General features: G+C 45.6%; 1 protein-coding gene across 1 annotated transcript in view; it reads left to right on the forward strand.

The window, feature by feature from the left end:
* LOC147455276 (N-(5'-phosphoribosyl)anthranilate isomerase 1, chloroplastic-like) overlaps window positions 1-23,627 on the forward strand; it is a 31,682-nt gene extending 8,055 nt beyond the window's left edge. The window contains exons 2-4 of the mRNA XM_086514096.1: window positions 22,211-22,586; window positions 22,733-22,890; window positions 22,969-23,627. Of these exons, the coding sequence (XP_086370222.1) occupies window positions 22,211-22,586; window positions 22,733-22,890; window positions 22,969-23,200 (766 nt within the window). The 3' untranslated portion in view covers window positions 23,201-23,627. The remainder of the gene's footprint in view (window positions 1-22,210; window positions 22,587-22,732; window positions 22,891-22,968) is intronic.
* The last annotated feature ends 298 nt before the right edge of the window (window positions 23,628-23,925 follow it).

A 23,925-nucleotide genomic window follows, 5' to 3' on the forward strand; every position in this document is an offset into this window, starting at 1 on the left:
TTCCTGCCCAAAAACAATAAATTCAGTACGCTGTATTTACTAGTTTTTGCCCTGTTTTCAGCCCCAAACAGTCCCCTAACTGTCCTCTGCCAGTGGGGCACTATTCCCAATGGTTCTGGCATCCGTATGGCTGAAAAACAGTCAATTTACAGCGCATACACAGCGAAGTTATGACCCTCACCGGTGCCTGCTTTGGAGTAGCAGCTAGCTACCCCTGTTCCTACTCAAGGAGGCTCTTGCCTCAACACAAAAGCATGAAACCACACAGATGTACATCAGTCAAATAAAGAGCCTTCTTGTGGGGCATCACATAACTGCACGTAGGGGAGAGAGAGCAGTGTGTAGTGTGCAGGGTATCACTCCTAGCACCACACTATACATGGGAGGGAAAGAAAGCACTCCATAGCTCTTAACCTGTGACAGGTTCTCAATGAAGCATCCCCCCAGCATAAATCGAGCGCCCCCTCTTCTGCCCTTGACCTGTCATGCATTTGTGAACAAATAGATGCAAAAAGGGGAAGATGTCCATGGCTGTCAAAACCTGTGTATCGCTGAAAACGCAGCAAAACAGCCTTGTAAACATGCATCTGATGCCTCCCAATGCTGAAAATGAGCTCCTTGGTCCTAGGTGAAGTCATGGGAAGCTAAAAAATGGAGAGAAATGGCTGAAAATCACAGTTATCAGCTTCCAAAATTGCTCCAAAAAGTCACGAGTTCTCCCAAACTTGGTAAATTGACCAAAAAGTGTCACTTGGCACTCATGCATGCAAGGGCGTCCTGCTTAAAAATCTCTCAACTGGTGCATCAGTTGACTTTGCAGCAGAGTGGTAAAATGTTCCCTTGATCATACCGAAGGTAATGACGCGAACAGATTTTACGGCCCAACTAGCAGCTCCATAATTTTTAGAAGATACTTCCGTTGGGCTCCCATTGGTCATCTGACCATCTATCCTCATTGGAACCACATCCAAAAGTGCAATGTGGCCCAACTGTCGGATACTTTCTGTTTTGTGATCCCACCTTGACTTTATGCCTTTATTGAGTTCACTTCCTAGTATCCACCAACTTGCTAAGTGCGACGGGGGAACCTACATGATTTTGAACTGAGCCTAGACGAGTTCCAGTGCCGACCAACTTCCCGTCTGCGGGTGAAACTACGTTCACATTGGCCATACAATGTTCGACCATTTGCAACTTCAAAAAGAGGGTCTCAAAAATTAAACAAGAATCATTGGAAAGAAACCAACAACTAAGGTTAGCAGTTGCCACGTCCTCGTGACATTATTCTTTCGCTTGCAATGTGTGCTAGAGAAGGATCTTCTCTTACCCGAGCTCTTCTCTTGTAAGGTGCAGCGGAATGAATGTTGAACTTTGCTCAAGATGAGTGCTCCGAACTGTGCTCAAGGATTCCTTTTACTTACGGAAGGGAGAGCCTTCCGTTCCTTTAATGAGAGAGTGCAATGGACACAAACAAAGTGATGAACACTGTGAATGAAGGTGCATGAGACTGAGAGAGAGAGAGAAGAGAATACGACACCAGAGATGTTGTAAAACCCTCCTCCGAAGGCCCCACTCTCTATGGCGAGAGCGGTCTACTTATGATTGCACAAATCTCTACAATGCTTGGACTTGCCGACGATGTCGACGAGGATGAGGACGACGACAAGACGGGCTGAAATCTGAAGATGCTAAGGGCTGAAATCTGCAAATATTTATCTGTTGAATTCTGACTCTATGTCAATGACGATGTCAATGACGACGATGCGACAACGACGCGTTGAAAACGCAGATGTTGAAATCTGCGTTTTTCGGGCTGAATCTGCAAACTTCGTGGGATCTAACCGTGCGGCGAGGATTTGCTGCGGGAAGGTGAGATCTGCGAGGTTTGGGACTTCATCTGCAATGTCTGGCTGCTGAAAACTGAAAACGCTGGTCTATGGGTTGATTCTGTCGCGAAGATCTGCAAAAACGTTGAGGTTGATATGCAAACCAAAAACGCTAGGGCTAAAAGCTGACCTTGCGGGGAAATCTGCTAACGCTAGGAAATTTGTTGTGTTGCTGTGGGAATCTGCTAACGCTAGGGTTAATCTACTGTCGTCGGGATTCTGCAATTGCAAAAACGTTGGCTGATCTGGTGCAAAAACGCTAGGCCTTCTGTTGAGAGAAAACGCCAGAGTTGTCGCGGGGTTTGGTCTTGTTGAGAAGTTGCCTGTTGAGCAAGGTGCTCTTGCTGCCTCTTCTGCCAGAGAGTGCTAACTTTGGTTTGCTTATATATTTCATTAGCAAAATTGCCCTACCTACTTTCCAACAAAAGTCACTTAAAAATAATAAGTGAAAAATGTCAAAAATAGGGGAAATAGGCCTATGCATTGTAAAAATGCTACTGATGGGATCTGACTGGAATCTGATGGTCATGCTGTGTGCAACCAGAGGATATGCATCTAATCTAAGTGTCTGGTCATGCACGGTCCGCAAACACACTCACAAAAGTGCCAGATCACTTTTTATTCTAGACTGACTTGACTGAACTGAACCCTGGTCATGCTGTAGCTCGTCCACGGACACATAGGGTTGGATGTGTCACGTGACATCTCTTTCCCGAGGGCGCACCCCTTAGCAGCCTTGTGCTTACACCGAGGTTGCTTTTTCCCATCACGTCGATTGGCCGGTCGCTAAGCGCACGATCCGCTCTCAATGAGTGAAAAGAGAAACAAGGGGAGGCTAGACAAGGGCTTCTTTTTGTCACTCTTCAAAAACAAGATTAAGAATTGACACGCCCAAGTGGACTTGGGGTTATGTGCGACTGCAACAAGCAAAAAATAGTTCTTGTGGTTCTTTCCTTGGGTGATACAGAAATTGAACTTTGCTCAAGATGAGCGCTTTGAACTATGCTCAAGGGTTCCTTTTACTTACGGAAGGGAGAGCCTTCCGTTCATTTAGTGAGAGAGTGCAAAATGGTCACAAACAAAGTGGCAAACACTGTGAATGAAGGTGCGAGACTGAGAGCTAGAGAGAGAAGAGTACGACACCAGAATGTTGTCAAACCCTCCTCCGAAGGACCCACTCTTTATGGCGAGAGCGGTCTACTATTGATTGCACAAATCTCTACAATGCAATGGACTTGCTGACGATGTCGATGACGATGAGGACGACGAGACGGGCTGAAAACTGGAAACACTAAGGGTTGAAATCTGCAAATCTTGTATCTGTTGAATTCTGACTCTTATGTCGGTGACGACAGCGGCGACGACGACGCGCTGAAAACGTAGATGCTGAAATCTGCGAATAGCGGACTGAAACTGCAAACGCTTGCTGATCTGACCGTGAGGCGAGGATCTACTGCGGGAAGGTGAGATCTACGAGGTTCCGGACTTGTTCTGCGGTGTCTATACGCTGAAACTGAAAACGCTGATGCAGAAAAGGGGCTTGTCGTCGGGAATCTGCAAAACGCTAGGTTGTCCTGTTGATCCAAAAATGCTAGGCTGGACTCGTGCTTGCAAAAACGCTAGGCTGAATGCTAGGATCTGCTAATGCCAGGGCTGATATGCAACTGCAAAACGCCAGGGCTGAATCTGTAGCAAAATGCTAGGCTTGATCTGTTGATGAAAACACTAGCTGTCTTGATGTGTTGGCTGGAAAACGCTAGGCCTCTTGCCGGTCCTGCTGAGAAGGTGCCTGTGAGTCGATGGACTCCTGCTTCTTCTGCCAGAAAACACTAGCACTAGCTTTTCTTATATACCTGCTTGGTCAAATTGCCCTACCTAGTCTCCCAACAAAGTGACTTATCAATAATAAGTGAAAAAATGGCTAAAATAGGGAAAATAGGTTTGTGCAGTGTAAAAATGCTCTTGATGGGTTCTGATGGTAATCTGATGATATACCGTGTGTAACCAAAGGATATGCATCTACTCGAAGTGCTTGGACATGCGCAGTCTGTGAACAGACTCACAAAAGTGCCATAACACTTCCTAAGCTAAGCTAACTGAACTAAACCCTAGTCATGAAGTAGCTTGTCCACGTACACATAGGGTTAGATGTGCACGTGATAGGAAGCTTGTACTGTTGCAAATATTCATTCTTCCAGCCAGGAGATTCTCTTTGCATTTTCACAACAAAGTAGAGGTGGAAGGTTGATGAGCTCTACATTGGAGCTTTCCATCTCGTCAAGAGTAGACGGAGGACTGAGTATGCAGTGCATGTGCACCATCGCAGAGCTTTCCATATTTGGCTGACCACCTTTTGCTCGAGCATGGTTGAGGTCCGTAAGACCGATCTGGCAAGATGGACTAGTGGACCAAAATCCATTAGGTTCTCATTGTCAGGTCCATCCATGAAAGAAACATTGGAGTTACTTCATTGCAAGCTCGATTTGTAAGGTACAACGGAAGTGAATGTTGAACTTTGCGCAAGATGAGTGCTCCGAACTGTGCTCAAGGTTCCTTTTACTTACGGAAGGAGAGCCTTCCGTTCCTTTAGTGAGAGAGTGCAAGTGATCACAAACAAAGTGGATAAACACTGTGAATGAAGGTGCTGAGACTGAGAGATAGAGAGAAAAGAATACGACACCAGAAAAGTTGTCAAAAGAATACAACACCAGAAAGCTGTCAAACCCTTCTCCGAAGGCCCCTCTCTCTATGGCGAGAGCGGTCTACTATTGATTGCACAATCTCAACAATGCTTTGGACTTGCCGACGAAGTCGACGACGATGAGGACGACGACGAGACGGGCTGAAATCTGAAAATGCTAAGGGCTGAAATCTGCAAATCTTTATCTGCTGAATTCTGACTCTATGTCGGTGACGATGTCGATGGTGACGATGCGATGACGACGCGCTGAAAACGCAGATTTCAGTTTCCAGGCTGAATCTGCAAACTACGCTGGATCTGACCCTGGGGTGAGGATCTGATGCGGGAAGGTGAGGTCTGCGAGGTTTGGGACTTCTACTGCGGTATCTGACTGTTGAAACTGAAAATGCTGGTGCTATTCTTGGTCTTATTGCGATGAATCTGCAAAACATTGAGGGGTTAGGCTAATCCAAAAACGCTAGGGGCTGATCTGGGTCCTTGTTGCAAAAACGCTAGGCATTCTGCTGCTCTGCTATTGCCGGGTTGCTGCAAGTGCAAAACGCTGGGCTGGTTCTGCTCTTGAAGAAAACGCTAGGCTTCTTCTGGGGTGGGGGGGGGGGGGGTGTCTTGCTTGAGAAGGTGCACTGTGGATGTCAGGTCCGTGCTGCCTCTTCTGCCAGAAAGTGCTAGCGCTAGGGTTTCTTATGTACTTGCTTGGCTAAATTGCCCTACCCAGTTTTCCAACAAAAGTCACTTAATAATAATAAGTGAAAAATGGCTAAAATAGGGAAAATAGGTCTATGCACTGTAAATATGCTCCTGATGGGGTCTGATGGAAATCTGATGATCATGCTGTGTGCAATCAGAGGATATGCATCTACTCTAAGTGTCTGGACATGCATGGTTTGCGAACAGACTCACAAAAGTGCCAGAACACTTCCTAAGCTAACTGAACTGAACCTATGTCAAGAAGTAGCTTGTCCAGGTACACATAGGGTTAGATGTGGACGTGACATCCCCTCCTTTTCAAAGTGAGGTGCTGGTACCGAACTGTATGGCGTCGAGGGAGACCGCCAACAGCGTATGGAATCCTGGAAAGGACTCTTCGCCGGCCCACTCTGATGCGTGGGTCATGCGATACTTGAACTTCATAAAGGTCTGCGACGCTTGCTTCTTTGGGCCGCGCCGAAAGCGACAGAGTCATTTGTGGCTCCTTCAATGCTTCAACTTTGTCCATAGTCATGTGTCTACCTTCTTCAAGAATCTCGGAGGATGAAAATTCCTAAAACCACTTCCAACACAAAAACATGAACAGACCCATTCCATGTAAAGTGACTGGAAAAATTCTAATTTTTCGCAAAGACTGTGCATGCAATGTAGATGAACAAAGTGATGAAGTGCCAAACCGTTCATCAAACACACGCAAACAACGGGGAGTAATCTTGACTTTCTGATCTAAATCAATCAACCGTGGCAAATCACAATGGAAATGCCGATGCTTGATGCTCAATCCTTCTTGTGCTCTCTCTGATATTGTGTCATGCCAAGGAAGAGGCATTGAATGTGAATTCCTTGGGTGCAAACATTTCATCTTTTCATGAGAAATCCGCATATATCCGTGCTCATTCATGAGTGAATCGTGCTCCGCGTACAATATGTCATGCCTATGAAAAGGGATCACATAATGACGGTGACTAAAATACAAGAAACCATCACGAATGAAACACTCGAACAATGCGTGCTGACTAATCATTCGAACACATAATACTTCCACCGGGGGTTCTTTGGACCTCGACTCGAGAGCCAAGATCGGTTCTTCGTGATTGATCGAATCTTCTTGTGGGGGTTCTTTGGAGAGCCAAGATCGGTTTGTCGTGATTGATCGAATTTGCTGTAAGGTGTAGCGGAAGTGAATGTTGAACTTTGCTCAAGATGAGTGCTCCGAACTGTGCTCAAGGTTCCTTTTACTTACGGGAGAGAGAGCCTTCCGTTCCTTTAGTGAGAGAGTGCAATGGACACAAACAAAGTGATGAACACTGTGAATGAAGGTGTTGAGACTGAGAGATAGAGAGAGAAGAATACGGCACCAGAATGTTGTCAAACCCTCCTCCAAAGGTCCCACTCTCTATGGCGAGAGCGATCTACTATTTATTGCACAAATCTCTACAATGCTTGGACTTGCCGATGATGTCGACGACGAGACGGGCTGAAATCTGAAAACACTGATGGCTGAAATCTGTAAATCTTTATCTGCTGAATTCTAACTCTATGTTGATGACGATGTCGATGGCGACGATGTGACAACGACACGCTGAAAACGCAGATGCTGAAATCTGCGTTTTCCGGGCTGAAACTGCAAACTTCAATGGATGTGACCGTGTGGCGAGGATCTGTTGCGGGAAGGTGAAATCTGCGAGGTTCGGGACTTCTACTACGATGTTTGACTGCTAGAAACTGAAAACGCTGGTGCTACTGCTGATTCTGTTGCGATGGAACTGCAAAACGCCGAGGCTGATCTGCAAACCAAAAGCGCTAGGGCTGAAAACTATCTTCTATGGGAAATCTGCTAACGATATGGCTGATCTGCTGTGTTGCTATGGAATCTGCTAATGCTAGGGCTGATTTGTTGCTTCTTGTTGTCGCTAGGCTATTGTAATGCAAAAACGCTGGAGGTTCTGCTTGCAAGTGAAAACGCTGGCTGATCTTTGGTCCTTGGCTGAAAACGCTAGGTTTACCACCGGTGGAGGTCTTGTTGAGAAGGTGCCTGTTGAACCGAAGCTCCTGCTGCCTCTTCTGCCAGAAAGTGCTAGCGCTAGGTTTTCTTATATACTAGACTTGCTAATTTTGCCCTACCCAGTTTCCAACAAAAGTCACTTAAAAATAATAAGTGAAAAATGTCAAAAATAGGGAAAATAGGTCTATGCAGTCTAAAAAGGTTGTCGATGGGTTTTGACTGTAATCTGATGATCATGTTGTGTGCAACCAGAGGATATGCATCTATTCTAAGTGCCTGGACATGCACGGTCTGCGAACAGACTTACAAAAGTGCTAGAACACTTCCTATTCCTAAGCTGAGTGAACTGAATTGAACCCATGTCATGAAGTAGCTTGTCCACGTACACATAGGGTTTGATGTGCACGTGACATCCCCTCCTTTTCAAAGCGACGTACTGGTACCAAACTGTATGGCGTGGAGGGAGATTGCCAACAGTGTTTGGAATCCTGGAAAGGACTCTTCGTTGGCACACTCTGATGTGTGGGTCATGCGATACTTGAACTTCATAAATGTCTGCAACGCTTGCTTCTTTGGGCCGCGCCGAAAGCGACACAAAGTCATCTATAGCTCCTTCAATGCTTCAACTTCGTCGATAGTCATGCGTCTACCTTCTTCAAGAATCTCCGAAGCTGAAAATTCCTGAAACCACTTCTCTTAGGTGCAACGGAATGAATGTTTGCGCTTTGCTCAAGATGAGTGCTCCGAACTGTGCTCAAGGTTCCTTTTTCTTATGGAAGGTAGAGCCTTCCATTCTTAATGAGAGAGTGCTATGATCACAAACAAAGTGAATGGACACTGTGCGGGCAAGTGTATGAGACTGAGAGATAGAGAGAGAAGAGAGATACGACACCAGAGACGTTGTAGAACCCTCCTCCGAAGGCTCCACTCGTCGGCGAGAGTGGTCTACTTATGATTGCACAAACTGGTACAAACTGAATGCATGTGATTGATGCAAGTCTAGGCTATGTTGACGATGACGAACCGGTTTAAGGGTTGAAATCTTCAAGTGAGTACCTGTTGTTCAAAAACGCTATGGGCTGAAATCTGTTGCCAAAAAACGCTGATGTTGGGGGCTGTTTTCTGTTGATCTTTGTCGTTGAAAATCTGCAGGTTTTGGCCTGAAAACTGAGGTTCTTAAGGGCTGAATCTGCTACTCTTTTTAGGGGCTGAACTTGCAGGTACTTCATGGCTGAAAAACGCTGCAGGTTGAGGTCATAAAGGCTGCAAATCTGCAAACGTTGGAATATGCAAAAACGCTAGGGGAGTAGCTTTGCAAAAACGCTAGCTTGTGAGCTTTTGCTGGCGATGGCTGCTGAAGCAAAACGTTAGGGCAGGGCTTGCTTCTGAGGATGATACTGATGCAGAACGCTAAGTTGATGCAGATCTATGGCGATGGTTCTTGATGGAGAAAACGCTAGTGATGGGTCTTGCTTGGAGGGAAGTCCACCAAGGTCTTGTTGGAGAAGTTGCCTGCTGAGCTTGGCTCCTGTTGCCTCTTTTGCCATTTAGTGCTAGTCTAGGTTTGCTTATATACAAACTTACTCAATTTGCCCTACCTACTTTCCAACAAAAGTCACTTAAAAATAATAAGTGAAAAATATCAAAAATAGGTAAAATAGGCTAAATGCACTGGAAAATTCCCCTGAAGGATTCTAATGGATTTTGATGGGAATGTTGATGATCATGCTGTGTGCAACCGGAGGATACGCATCTACACTAAGTGACTTGGCATGCACGGTCTATGAATAGACTCACAAAAGTGCCAGATCACTTGTGATCTAGACTGACTGGACTGACTGAACCCTTGTCGTGCTGTAGCTTGTCCACGGACACATAGGGTTGGATGTGTCACGTGACATGCCCTCCTTTTCGAAGTGAGGTACTGGTACCGAACTGTATGGCGTCGAGGGAGATCGCCAATAGCATTCGGAATCCTGGAAGGGACTCTTCGCCGGCCCACTCTGATGTGTGGGTCGTGCAGTACTTGAACTTCATAAAGGTCTGCAACGCTTGCTTCTTTGGGCCTCGCCGAAAGCGACAAAGTCTTCTGAGGCTCCTTCGATGCTTCAACTTCGTCTAGAGTCATGGTTCTTTCTTCTTCAAGAATCTCCATGGTTGAAAATTCCTGAAACTATTTCCAACACAAAACCATGAACATACCTATTCCATGTAAAGTGAGTGGAAAAAATCTTGTCTTCCTCAAAGACTGTGCATGCAATTTAGATGAACATAGAGACGGAGTGACAAACCGTTCATCAAACACATGCAAACAATGAGATCGAATCTTTCTCTGCTGATCTAAAGCAATCAACGGTGGCAATTCACAACGGAAATGCCCATGCTTGGTGCTCATACTTTCATGTGCTCGTTCTACGAATGTATCATGCCAAGGAAGAGACAGGGAATGTGACTTCCTTGAATGCATACTTTCCAGCTTTTCATGAAAAATCCGCATACATTCGTGCTCATCCATGAGTGAAACGTGCTCAACGTACAATATGTCATGCCTAGGAAAAGGGATCACATAAAGACGCCGACTAAAATACAGGAAACGATCACGAATGAAACACTCGAACAATGTGTGCGTATCAATCACGTGAACACATAGTACTTCTTGTGAGGGTTCTTTGGACCTAGGCTCGAGAGCCAAGATTGCTTCTTCTTGAGGGGGTTATGTGGACCTCGACTCGAGAGCCAAGATCGATCCTTCGTGATTGATCGAATCTGCAATGAGGTTAGCTTCGCTAGAAAAAGCATCCACTAACACATCATCCTTGTGAACAATCACATCATCTTCATGCAACTCATCATGCTTGTGAGAAATCACATCTTGATCATGCAAATCATCATGCTCATCATTAACATCCAAATCATCATGCATATCATTGGCATTCAAATCATCATCATGCAAATCATGTGTGTCTTGCTTTGGAGAAGAGGAGACTGAGAGTCTCCTTTTCCGTCGCAACATCTCTTGCATTCTTGCTTTGTTCTCGCGATCAAATCTTGCTTGACTTTCTTTTTCTTCCAAGTCATACTGACGCTCTATGGCTGCCATTTCTTCTTCGTAGGTCTTTCTTTCTGCTTTTCTTTCTTCGCGTTCTAACTTTCTTTCCAGAAACAACTGGTCCAACTCCTCCATAGGAGTTAGCGCAATCCTTGACGTAGATGGGGAAGGGGGAGGGTCGGAAAAACCTCCTGGTGGGGAAAATTCTTCTTTGCCTCTCTCACGCTCATCACCTCCAAGCGAAGTATCCATTCCGCTTCGAGTGTTGACCATTCTGAAGTCGTGGGTTCTTGTGGTCTTGGGTTCTTGCGGGTCTTGAGGTTCTTGAGTTCTTGAGGGTCTTGAGGTTCTTGAGGTTTTCTTTCGCTTGCAAACCGTGTTTGAGAAGGATCTTCTCTTCACCCGAGTTCTACTCTTTTCCGCGGGCCCACCCCTTGGAGGCCTTGCGCTCACACCATGTTAGGTGCAGCGGAATGAATGTTGTATTTTCTCAAGATTAGTGATCTTTATTGCTCAAGGTTCCTTTTAGTTCTTAGGGAAAGAGAGAGCTTTCCGTCTTATGGAGAGTACTGTGGTCACGAACAAAGTGAGTGGATGTTGTGCGTGCAAATGAATGAGATTGAGAGAAGGAGAGAGAAGAGATACGACACCCGAGAGGTTGTAAAACCCTCCTCCGAAGGCCCCACTCTCATCGGCGAGAGTGGTCTATTCTTTGATTGCACAAAGGTGTACAATGCGTTTGCAATGGACTATGCAACTTGGTCTATGCCGATGACGATGACGACGACGACGACGATGGCTGAAATCTGAGATCTTCTAATCGCTGAATTTCGGGACTGTTTCGGTGGCTGAAAATGACTGTTTTGGCTGCGTTTTCTTGGCTGAAAAATGAGGTTTCTTAGGGCTGAAAATTGATGGTCTTTACGTGCTGAATCTGCTACACTTTAGGTGAATGATGCCGGTCTTAATTTGCTGCTGAAATCCAAAAACGCCAGGGGCTGAAATTGGTCCTTCTGGGTTTTGCAAATGCAAAAACGCTAGGCTGATCTGTTGTGTCGTGATGACGTCGGGGCTGATCTGCTGTGCACAAATCGCCAAGGCTGATTTGATGCAAAAACGCTAGGTCTTCTGTGGAGAAAACGCCAGAGTAGTCGCGGGGGTTGGTCTTGCTGAGAAGTTGCCTGTTGAGCAAGGTGCTCCTGCTGCCTCTTCTGCCATTTAGTGCTAACTTGGGTTTGCTTATATAGAAACTTAGCAAAATTGCCCTACCTACTTTTGTTGGAAAGTCAGTTAAAAATAATAAGTGAAAATAACCAAAAATAGGAAAATAGGCTAAATGCATTGAAAAATTCCCCTAACTGATGCTAATGGATTCTGATGGGAATTCCGATGATCATGCTGTGTGCAACCGGAGGATATGCATCTATGCTAAGTGATTGGGCATGCACGGTCTACGAATAGACTCACAAAAGTGCCAGATCAGTGCTAATCTAACTGATTGAACTGACTGAACCATGCTGTGGTATAGCTTGTCCACGGACACATAGGGTTGGGATGTGTCACGTGACATCCCCTCCTTTTCAAAGTGAGGTACTGGTACCGAATTGTATGGCATCGAGGGAGATCGCCAATAGCATCCGGAATCCTCGAAGGGACTCTTTGCCGGCCCACTTTGCTGTGTGGGTCGAGCAGTACTTGAACTTCATAAAGGTCTGCAACGCTTGCTTCTTTGGGCTGCGCCGAAAGCGACACAAAGTCTTCTGAATCTCCTTTCTTGCTTCAACTTCGTCTAGAGTCCTGCTTCTTTTGTCTTCAAGAATCTCCATGGCTGAAAATTCTTGAAACAATCTCCAACACAAAACCATGAACATACCCATTCCATGTAAAGTGAAGGAAAAAAATATTGTCTTCTCTAAAGACTGTGCATGCAATGTCGATGAACATAGAGACGGAGTGACAACCCGTTCATCAAACACATGCAAACAATACGGTCGAATCTTTTTTGTTTGATCAAAATCAACCAACTGTGGCAAATCATAATGAAAATGCCCATGCTCGGTGCTCATACAATCATGTGCTCTTTCGGAAACTGTGTCATGCCAAGGAAGAGACATGGAATGCGACTTCCTTACATACAAACTTTTCAGCTTTTCATGAACAATCTGCATACATTCGTGCTCACCCATGATAGAAACGTGCTCAACATACAATATGTCATGCCTAGGAAAAGGGATCACATAACGATGCTAACTAAAATACAGGAAACCTTCACGAATGAAACACTCGAACAATGCGTGCGTATCAATCATGCGAACACACAATACTTCCTGTGAGGGTTCTTTGGACCAAGGGTCGAGAGCCAAGATTGGTTCTTCGGGATCTAGAAAATCTGTGGACCTCGACTCGAAAGCCAAGATCGATTCTTGGTGATTGATCGAATCTACAACGAGGTTAGCTTCGCTAGAAAAAGCATCAACTAACACATCATCCTTGTGAACAATCCCATCATCTTCATGCAACTCATCATGCTTGTGTCATTGGCATCCAAATCATCATGGTTAGCAATATCATTCAAATCATCATGCTTATCATGGTCAATCAAATCATCATCATGCTTCACACAATCATGCATATCCTGTGTATCATGCTTTGGAGAAGAAGAGACTGAGAGAGTCTCCTTTTCCCGATTCTGGTGCATCTGTGCCTGAGCTGGAGAAAAGAGTCGCAAGCGCTCTTCCCTTCTTGCTTTGATCTCGCGATCAAATTCTGCTTGTCTTGCTTTGTTCGCTGCTTGTCTTTCTGCTTCGGCTTCTGCGTGTCTGCGTTCCATTTCTTTGAATTCACGATCAAATTTGGCTTGTCGTTCTTTGGCTTCCAAGCGTGCTTGCTCGTACTCACGCGCTATGGCTGCCATTCTTGCGGCATGTCTTGCTTTGCGTTGTAAAGTCTGTTCCATAAACAACAGCTTCAACTCCTCCATTGGAGTTAGTGCAATCGTTGTCGTAGATGGGGAAGGGTCGGAAAAACCTCTTGGTGGGGAAAATTCTTCCTCGCCTCTCTCATGCTCATCACTTCCAAGTGAAGTATCCATTCCGCTTCGAGTGATGATCATTCTGAAGTCGTGGGTTCTTGGGGGTCTTGGGTTCTTAAGTTCACAAGGAACTTGGGTTCTTGAGGGTCTTGAGGTTCTTGAGGTCCTTGATTCGTGAGAATCTTGGGTTCTTGAGGTGTTCTTTCGCTTGCAAATCGCGTTGAGAAGGATCTTCTCTTCACCCGAGTTCTACCCTTTTCTGCGGGCGCACCCCTTGGCGGCCTTGCGCTCACACCAAGGTTGCTTTTTCCCACCTCACGTCGATTGGCCGGCCGCTAAGTGCACGGTCCGCTCTCAATGAGTGAAAAGAGACACAAGGGGAGGCTAGACAAGCCCTTCTTTCTTGGGATTCCTGTCACTCTTCAACAAAACACGATTAGGAATCGCCATGCCCAAGTAAACTTGGGTTCGTGCGATCGCAACAAGCAAAAAAAATTCTTGTGGTTCTTGTGGTTCTTTCCTTGAGTAATGCAGAACACTTCCAAAGATCTGATACCAATGTTAGGTGCAACGGAATGAATGTTGTATTTTCTCAAGATTAGTGATCTTTATTGCTCAAGGTTCCTTTTAGTTCTTAGGGAAAGAGAGAGCTTTCCGTCTTATGGAGAGTATTGTGGTCACGAACAAAGTGAGTGGATATTGTGCGTACAAATGAATGAGATTGAGAGAAGGAGAGAGAAGAGATACGACACCAGAGAGGTTGTAAAACCCTCCTCCGAAGGCCCCACTCTCGTCGGCGAGAGTGGTCTATTCTTTGATTGCACAAAGGTGTACAATGCGTCTGCAATGGACTATGCAACTTGGTCTATGCCGATGATGACGACGACGACGACGACGACGACGGCTGAAATCTGAGATCTTCTAATCGCTGAATTTCGGGACTGTTTCGGTGGCTGAAAATGACTGTTTTGGCTGCGTTTTCTTGGCTGAAAAATGAGGTTTCTTAGGGCTGAAAATTGATGGTCTTTACGTGCTGAAGCTGCTACACTTTAGGTGAATGATGCCGGTCTTAATTTGCTGCTGAAATCCAAAAACGCCAGGGGCTGAAATTGGTCCTTCTGGGTTCTGCAAATGCAAAAACGCTAGGCTGATCTGCTGTGTCGTGATGACGTCGGGGCTGATCTGCTGTGCACAAATCGCCAAGGCTGATTTGATGCAAAAACGCTAGGTCTTCTGTGGAGAAAACGCCAGAGTAGTCGCGGGGGTTGGTCTTGCTGAGAAGTTGCCTGTTGAGCAAGGTGCTCCTGCTGCCTCTTCTGCCATTTAGTGCTAACTTGGGTTTGCTTATATAGAAACTTAGCAAAATTGCCCTACCTACTTTTGTTGGAAAGTCACTTAAAAATAATAAGTGAAAATAACCAAAAATAGGAAAATAGGCTAAATGCATTGAAAAATTCCCCTAATTGATGCTAATGGATTCTGATGGGATTTCCGATGATCATGCTGTGTGCAACCGGAGGATATGCATCTATGCTAAGTGATTGGGCATGCACGGTCTACGAATAGACTCACAAAAGTGCCAGATCACTGCTAATCTAACTGATTGAACTGATTGAACCATGTTGTGGTATAGCTTGTCCACGGACACATAGGGTTGGGATGTGTCACGTGACACACCAAGGTTGCTTTTTCCCACCTCACATTGATTGGCCGGCCGCTAAGTGCCGGTCCGCTCTCAATGAGTGAAAAGAGACACAAGAGGAGGCTGGACAAGCATAGTTACATGGGACGGCGGATTGGGGTCGGGAACGGGGACGGGACGGCAAAAGTCAGGAAACGGGGACAGAGGTCGGGACGGCAAAAAAAAAAAACAGTTTTTTGGAATTTTTTTACCTATACACATGCCACATACATAGAGCATCACTTTGACCACTAATTTACACTAAATAGACCAAAGAACATGAGTCATATAGACGCAAATGTGCTAATAAAACATCGAGAAATGAGGGCCCAAAGGGTGGCTTTTATAGCCATTGGGGTGCTTTGAAGTTCAAACATATGGCTATTGGAGAGAAACTAGCCTCTAGAAATGATCAGGTTTTCAAATTTTAAAAAAAGTCCCCTCCCATCCCCTGCCGTCCCCGGGACGTTTTGCCTGCGTTCCCACTTGGTAGGTCTTTTCCTGTCCGTCCCCCTCCGTCCCCACCCATCCCCGTCCCGGAAATGGGCGTCCCCCGTCCCTAGGGTCTGTCCCCTCCGTCCCCTGTTACTATGTGGACAAGCCCTTCTTTCTTGGGATTCATGTCACTCTTCAAAAACACGATTAGGAATCGACACGCCCAAGCGAACTTGGGTTCGTGCGACCGCAACAAGCAAAAAAAATTCTTGTGATTCTTGTGGTTCTTTCCTTGAGTGATACAGAACACTGCCAAAGCTCTGATACCAATGTAAGGTGCAGCGGAATGAATGTTTGCGCTTTGCTCAAGATGAGTGCTCCGAACTGTGCTCAAGGTTCCTTTTTCTTATGGAAGGTAGAGCCTTCCGTTGTTAATGAGAGAGTGCTATGATCACAAACAAAGTGAATGGACACTGTGCGTGCAAGTGTATGAGACTGAGAGATAGAGAGAGAAGAGAGATACGACACTAGAGATGTTGTAAAACCCTCCTCCGAAGGCCCCTCTCTCGTCCGTGAGAGTAGTCTACTTATGATTGCACAAACTGGTATAAACTGAATGCATGTGACTGATGCAAGTCTAGGCTTTGTTGACGATGACGACCGGGATGACGACATCGGTCTAAGGGCTGAAATCTGCAAGTGAGTATCTTCTGTCCAAAAACGCTATGGGCTGAAATCTGCTGTTGCCGAAAAACGCTGATTTTGGGGGCTGTTTTCTGATGATCTTTGTCGCTGAAAATCTGCAGGTTTAGGCCTGAAAACTGAGGTTCTTAAGGGCTGAATCTGCTGGTCTTTCCGGGCTGAATCTGCTACTCTTTTAGGGGCTGAACTTGCAGGTACTTCATGGCTGAAAAACGCTGCAGGTTGAGGGCATAAAGGCTGCAAATCTGCAAACGCTGGGATATGCAAAAACGCTAGGGGAGTAGCTTTGCAAAAACGCTAGCTTGATGAGCTTTTGCTGGCGATGGCTGCTGAAGCAAAACTCTAGGGCAGGGCTTGCTTCTGAGGATAATGCTGATGCAGAACGCTAAGTTGATGCAGATCTATGGCGATGGTTCTTGATGGAGAAGATGCTAGTGATGGGTCTTGCTTGGAGGGAAGTCCACCAAGGTCTTGTTGGAGAAGTTGCCTGCTGAGCTTGGCTCCTATTGCCTCTTCTGCCATTTAGTGCTAGTCTAGGTTTGCTCGTTGGAATTAGGGTTGCAGAGAGACACACACAGCTTGGAGAAGACGAAGGAAGCTCAAGGCACACAATAGAGAGTGTGTTACTTAGTGTGCAATGGAAAGATAGATAGCCCTAGAGTGATGGGCGTATATACAATGCACGGGGAAAAAACCTCCTAAAGAGGGAAAAAATGCTCCGGCGGTCCTAGTGTGTTCACACACATCACTACCACATGTATATGGTAACAAATCCCCCCTGGAGTGATGCGGTGAACGAGAGCTGGCACATGCGACCACGCTACATGGACACCTATGTTGTTGCTAAATTGGCTTTATCTTATAGAAAAATAATTCTAAATGAATTATTGGATTTATAAGTGAGAGGGTTTTCTCGCTTGGAACACCAAGGGAAAAATAATTCTAAATGAATTATTGGAATTTTAAGTGAGAGGGCTTTTCTCACTGGAGACATCCGAGTACAGAGTATTCCTAGTGCGTCATTTAAAGTAATGACGGGAACACTGAGAACGGGAATATCTGTAAGGCCACCAGGAACGGGTACTTCTGATGCGTCACATCGGATGGGTGACAGGGAGCATCGGAAAGAAGTATCCGACCATCCGGGAACGGACATCTCTGATGCGTCATAGGATGGGTGACATAGAGCATCGTGAAGGAGATTGTACCGTAAGTTCGGTAGGAAAGGACTAGGTGATGGGTATTCCTGATGCGTCACAAGTGTGGGTGACGGGTGCATCGGAAAGGTAATATCCATAGTCGGGAGGAAATTCCGAACTGTGTTAGAATTGTGCACAAGGAAAAAGCAAGCACTTGAATGAAGATGGGTTCAGAGGAAACTTTGAGGAAAAAACAGATGCTTTCTGAGAAAGCGGATTGCTTTTCGGGAAAGCAAATGCTTTCCCGCGAGGAAGTTTATGTTTGCATTGCAATTGTGCGTGTGATTGCATCCAGGGACGCCTGGGAAGTGCTGTGAAAGCTTTGTTTTTAACTTATAAGGTTTTATTGAGTTTTTGGGCAGGTTCAGACTATTTTTAAAATATGCCGGCCGCCCACTTAATAAGTGGGCAGCCATCTGATAAATAAGGCAACAGATCAGCCAGCGTTTTCTCTCTCTCTTTTTCTGGCAGAAAAGAATAAAAAAAGAAAAAAAAATTTATTTAAAAGAAAAAAAAAAAAACGGCCGCGATCTCTACGCGAGCAGCTATTCGTGCCCGTGGCTAGGAGCTATAAAAGCATCACATACCCTCACTCAGAGCGGAGGACCAATCTTTGCAAGGAGGAGATGTTGCTACAGATTTCAGCCGTAAAGAAGACGTTGCCGGTGATGCCCATGGCTGCCCCAAGTGTACCAGATGTCGCCAAGACCCAGTGCGCGAGTTCCCTCGCGAAGAAGTGCCTACGAAGCGTGTTTCCATCGCGACAAGTTGCTGTTTTTCTCTGTTTTCAGCCCATAAACGTCGTAGACGGGGCTGATTTACGAGAAGGAACCCGAGAACACACCTCTTTTGTGTGTAGGATTGGAAGAGGATTTTCTATGGAGAGATCTCTTCCGGGGAATTGCTTTTCGAGAACGGAGGTGCGTTTCGAGCGTCGAGACTTTGAAGGTAACGATTTTCATGTTATGAACTCTGAGTATTTGTTTGCAGGTGTACTTCCTCTTAGTGAGGGAGTAGGAGCAGAGGAAGGTATGAGCCTCTATAGGAGAAAAGCGCTCTGAGGAACTAGAGCTAGATCAGCCCAAGGGTTTCGTACCCGAGTTTGGGAAGTAGATCCACGGATCGGAGAGAGGTAGTCTCTCAAGTTGCGATCCGGAAGTTGGGATTCCCAAGTAAGGACTTCGTGTCCGGGAAAGCAGAGTTGTTCTGCGGGAAGAGGACTCTGGAAAGAGAGTTGGAAAAGAGTTGCAGGGATGCCATGCCCTGAGTCTGGAAGGTGAGATCTAGAGGCAAGAACCTTGATTCTCGAGGAATTGGAATAAGGAACGGAAGTTCCTTGGAATAGGGTTTTGCCCTAGGAATCGGAAGCTGAGGCTTCGGGGAACCATCAAGTCTTATTCTAGAACGAACGTGGTAATACGTTCGGTTCAAGTGCTTGTATAGACTTCTCCTTAGTAATAAAGATACTATTACGGGGAGGGGGGACCAGCCCATCTTCTGGTCCCCAGTACTGTGTCGATCTTCTCACTCTATCTCTCTCTCTCTCTCTATCTATTTCTCTCTATATCCTCTGGCTTCAATATTAAGTGATAAATTTTATTTATCCGAGTATATTTTATATTGCTATGCGCTCCCGTTTGTGACATACATGCCACACAACTCACAGGTGGCGATTGGTTAGCTTAGAGTGGCATCACACTGACTAGAGATCGAGGTGGGGCGAGCTCATGACATTCCCATGGAGGAGAGAGTCTATTGAGTATGCAGAAAGGAGGTGGAGAGTGAGGAGTATGTTGTATGCAGATGTAGAGCTTTATGATAATATCAGAGGCAGATACGAGTCACTATTCAGAGGGCACCTACTCTCCGAGAGATCATGCACTCTAGAGATCAGAGACAACTATGGCGATACCTACTAGAGATACAGAGGCACAAAGATACACTTTTGCAGCCACCTGTAGAGACACAAGTTGGGGAGGAAGACAGTCATAGCTTACATATTTTTTCCAGAGGACCACAACTTTCCCACTCCCAGATCTAAGGAGGGGAGCGACTCTCCAGCAGGCTGAGACGAGCCGGGGTAGACGGTGCCCACATACTACTGGATGCCATTCCCCACGACTCCACCATAGACAGATCTATGAGAGCGAGCAGCGGAAAGAGTGTGAGCCACGCGCGTCGAAAACGTTGGAGGGAGAGAGAGAGAGAAAACACAAGTGCTCAGCAAATGATGCTCCCAATACACAATCTGTGAATGACTACAAGACCCTAAGCATTCTATTTATAGAATCTTAGGTTGAGGTAGGGCAAAAATGTGTAACTGGTGCAAAAAAATAAAAGCCCAAAAATGGCTAAAAATGTGTGCACCCAGCCAGGCTCAGAAAATGACCGGCCGGACACGTGCTAAAAGTGTCCACCCATGCAATCTACATGATGTGCGATGGGTGGCCAACCCGGGACAATCACTAGCCGTACAAAATGGCGAAGCAACGGAAGTGACCGTAGTCGTAGAAGACGTAGTGGCCCCCTTCTGGGACTTGTTGTTGTCCCTTTTACTTCAGAGCGACATGTCGCATGCTCAGAGAGAAGTCCCAAAGGCAGATCGATAAGATCGCAAGTCGTCGATGAAGGTACTGTTCCCAACCAAGGCTGTAGCAGTCCAAGATAACCGCACGGACAACCACCGGATGGTGTCCTGACGAGCAAGGGATGGTTCAACCGCACAAGAGGTAAAAATTCAGCGTGCTGTCCGCCCAAAAAACTCTGCTAAGGGTGCTGAAAACGCTGCTGTTATACAGATTTCAGCGTGCCTGTACGCCACCGGTCGATGCGGGAGCATCGCAGAGTGTCAGAGGAGAGGGTTCTCGCACTTTTCAGCTGTCGAGGGGCTGAAAACAGAGAAAAAACAGCAAGTAATAAGTACCGAAAATGGTGTCGATTGGGTGTAGATACCTGTCCAAGATGTAGATCTGCAAGTTCCAGGCAGTGTAGAAGACACCTAGGTGTTCCTTGGCTGCTCCTGTAGGTGCACAAGATCAGCGTTTTGTGAAAAAACACCGCAAATCACCAAAAACGCCAGCAAAGCACAGAAAAACGCAGCAAGATCTGCAAAACGCAGATCTGTCCAAAAACGCTAGGGTTTGCAAAAACGCCAGCAGATTTTGGTGCGATTCTGCTGTAGGAGGGAAGCTCTAGGGAAAGCAATGCAAATCAAGGCTACAGATGCAAAAACGTTGCTGTTCTTGCAGAAAACGCTAGGGCTGAATAACGCTGATCAGCGTTTTTGAGATTTGCCGCGATGAAAACCGGCAGAAGTGCTAGCGCTAGCCTCAGGAGGAGAGATTGATGCAGATTCTCCGCTTCTTGGCGACTGATACCATGTGAGAGTGAGCAACGGAAAGAGTGTGAGCTATGCACACCAAAAACGCCGGAGGGAGAGAGAGAGAGAGGAAACACAAGTGCTCAGCAAATGATGCTCTCAATACACAATCTGTGAATGACTACAAGACCCTAAGCATTCTATTTATAGAATCTTAGGTTGAGGTAGGGCAAAAATGTGTAACTGGTGCAAAAAACATAGAAGCCCAAAAATGGCTAAAAATGTGTGCACCCAACCTGCTAAAAGTGTTCGCCCATGCAATCTACATGATGTGCGATGGGTGGCCAACCGGGGACAATCACTAGCCGTACAAAATGGCGAAGCAACGCTGGTGTAACTCTAACAAGATCGAGGAGATCCAAATTCGAGAGCGTGGAGCTGCTGAGGAGAGACGAGCCGAGATGATGGCTGACCCAGTTGCATTCATTCGAGCAGCCCTCACTCCCGATCCTCCCATGTACCATATTTTACACCCTCCCCTCAGCACAGGATGAAGCTAGCTAGATTGATGCATCCGCATGATTGTATTACCTTGAGCATATAGGCATGCATATATTCCTAGTACTAGAGCTTCATCCCCCACCCATAGATCCCATCACCCATCAGGGTTCTTGTTTCTTCATTTTGTACCCGTTTGGATTGTTGTTTTGTCTTTCCCAATAGATGGAGGACATACACACATGTATACTTTGATCTGTCTCATAGGCCGACTTCGGCTTCATATAGACGTTAAAAAATCTTTCTTTCTTCTTTCTCTCTCTCTCTCTCCAGTGCTCTGTATAATTAACAGGTAATTGAATTTGTACCGCCAGTAATGTACTGGCTGGTTTCAACTGGACTGCCACCTATGCTATTGGGCGGATTTCTTGCAGGGGCTGGTGAAGGCGGGCAGACCTCAGTGCAACCCTCAACGCATTCTCACTTTTGCTCATGAGCCATATGTTTGATGCCGTGGAAGTTTATGACTTGCCTCAGTTGCTGCTCTTCCCAGCTCTCAGCATAACTCTGTGTCATATCTTAACTCTCCCCACCTTATTGTGTCTTTTGTGACACTCTTAAGGGAGGGAATATAGGGGGAGGCTGGAGGGAGGGTGCAGAGGGGCGGGAGGAGAGCATGAATGCATACAAACACAGACAGACATTCAAGGAGATCTAGCATGTCTGCACACAGTTTAAAAATGTAATGTATAATCTGGTGATTTTTAGTGGTTGGTTCTCAATTTTAGCTCACCGTATTAATTTGCATTGATTCTTTCTTTTGTACCTTTTGCACCATGCATGGTTGTTGTGTAAAGAGGACTCATGTTTGTGTTGATATGCAACATCATTTTGGATAACCTCCTAGCAATCTGCCTCTCCTTTTGGAACTTGATTAATTTTGTAGAAGTAATTTACATTCTCCACCTGCAACTAAGAATTGGAGCTATTTTATAGGTTGCATCAATCAAATATCTCTGTTACCATAAGGCAAGCGAATTCTTTGGCTATGCAAGGAAGACGGCTGGAGTCTACTGCTGTTCTGAAAGTCGAAACAGTTAATGTGGATAGTCATTCAACGATAAAGGCACCTTTGGTCAAAATATGTGGAGTCACAAATGTAAATGATGCTACTTTGGCAGCACAAGCAGGGGCCAGCTTTGTAGGTATGATTCTGTGGCCAAAATCGAAGAGGTCAATATGTGTCGGCACAGCCAAGGAAATCGCGCATGCTGTCCGTTTTCACAATGCAGAGCCTGTAGGGGTCTTTGTGGATGAAGATGCAGAAACAATCGAGAGCTTTTGCATGTCAGCAGGGATCGGGATTGCACAGGTATAGAAATTTGAGAGCAAGGGTAATTTTTTACTTGTATTTGAAATAATATATTGGTGCCAAACATTAGAATCATTTTGACATTTTGATTCTGTCCATGTACAATGGCTGTACATATGGTGTTGCAATTGTTCATCTTTTCACAGCTCCATGGAGAAGGGGCACGTGCATCACTCACAAACTTACCATCTCATTTGGAAACTATTTACGTTGTGCACGTAGACAAGAGTGGCATTTTGCAAACACCATTGCCCGGATCCAACTCAGTGGATTGGATTTTGTTGGACAGTCTTCAAGGAGGCAGGTTGAAATCTTCTTCTAGTTTTATGTACTTGCTTTTGTAGAGCTTGCTTTAACACACAATGACCCTTTTGTTGGACAGTGGGCACTCCTTTGATTGGGAAAAGCTCAAGAGTCTTTTGATAAAGAGCAAAAAAGGTTGGCTTCTAGCAGGTGGTTTAAATCCAGATAATGTTTCTACTGCCATTTCTATGTTAATGCCGGATGTTGTCGATGTTTCGAGTGGTGTCACAATGCCAGATGGGCTCTTGAAGGACCCAGCTCGTGTTTTATCCTTCATAGATGCTGTGAAAGGCTGCACAAATCCCATCTAACCTTGCAATTAATGTGCTCGAGTGGGGCACAAATCTACTCAAATTAGATCGGACATGAGGGGTCACTTGGATGGAAGTAGGTCATTTGGAGGTACTCATCTGTCACAAATTGAAGGCAGCAGAGATTTTTGGTGATGCAGCAGAAAAGCACCAGCATCAACATGTGAACCCAAGGCGAGTGAAAGATGCGGATACATCCGTAGTTTGTTTCACCACCTTTGAAGGCTTGTTTTAGCTTTGAATCTTATGTTATACAAGCCTAGCCTTAACATAAGCTGTGTACTATGGTGGTGAGTTGATGTAAGGTGGACATAACAGTGTTTTGGATGAGTTCCTCTGATTCAATGTATCCTTTTGAGGTGTTGATCTCATTGTTGCTTCTCTTATCATGAATGAGCACTGACAGAGAAGAGGATGATTATTAGTATGGAAGGTCTACTCTAGAGTCTAGTCACACTTGTTCAAGTTTCAAAAAGAACTTTTTGTACTGCATATTAGGTGTGGGTGGATTGTACCATTAGAGCTTCAAAGGGACACTTGTCCATTCTATGTGGAGTGGATACATGCACGTATTTGATGCAAGAAATTTCATCACCGAGTAATCTATGTAATTTCAAGTTGCAATGGCTTAGTTCCATACTTGCATCAGCAAAGGTCAGCACAACTCTCCTGGACCTCACGATGACAGAGGTGGATGTGCATTAGAGTCGGTTTCTCAGTTTCCT

The sequence above is a fragment of the Adiantum capillus-veneris genome, chromosome 6, assembly GCF_014529385.1.
Source record: "Adiantum capillus-veneris isolate H3 chromosome 6, ASM1452938v2, whole genome shotgun sequence".
NCBI classification, from domain to species: domain Eukaryota; kingdom Viridiplantae; phylum Streptophyta; class Polypodiopsida; order Polypodiales; family Pteridaceae; genus Adiantum; species Adiantum capillus-veneris.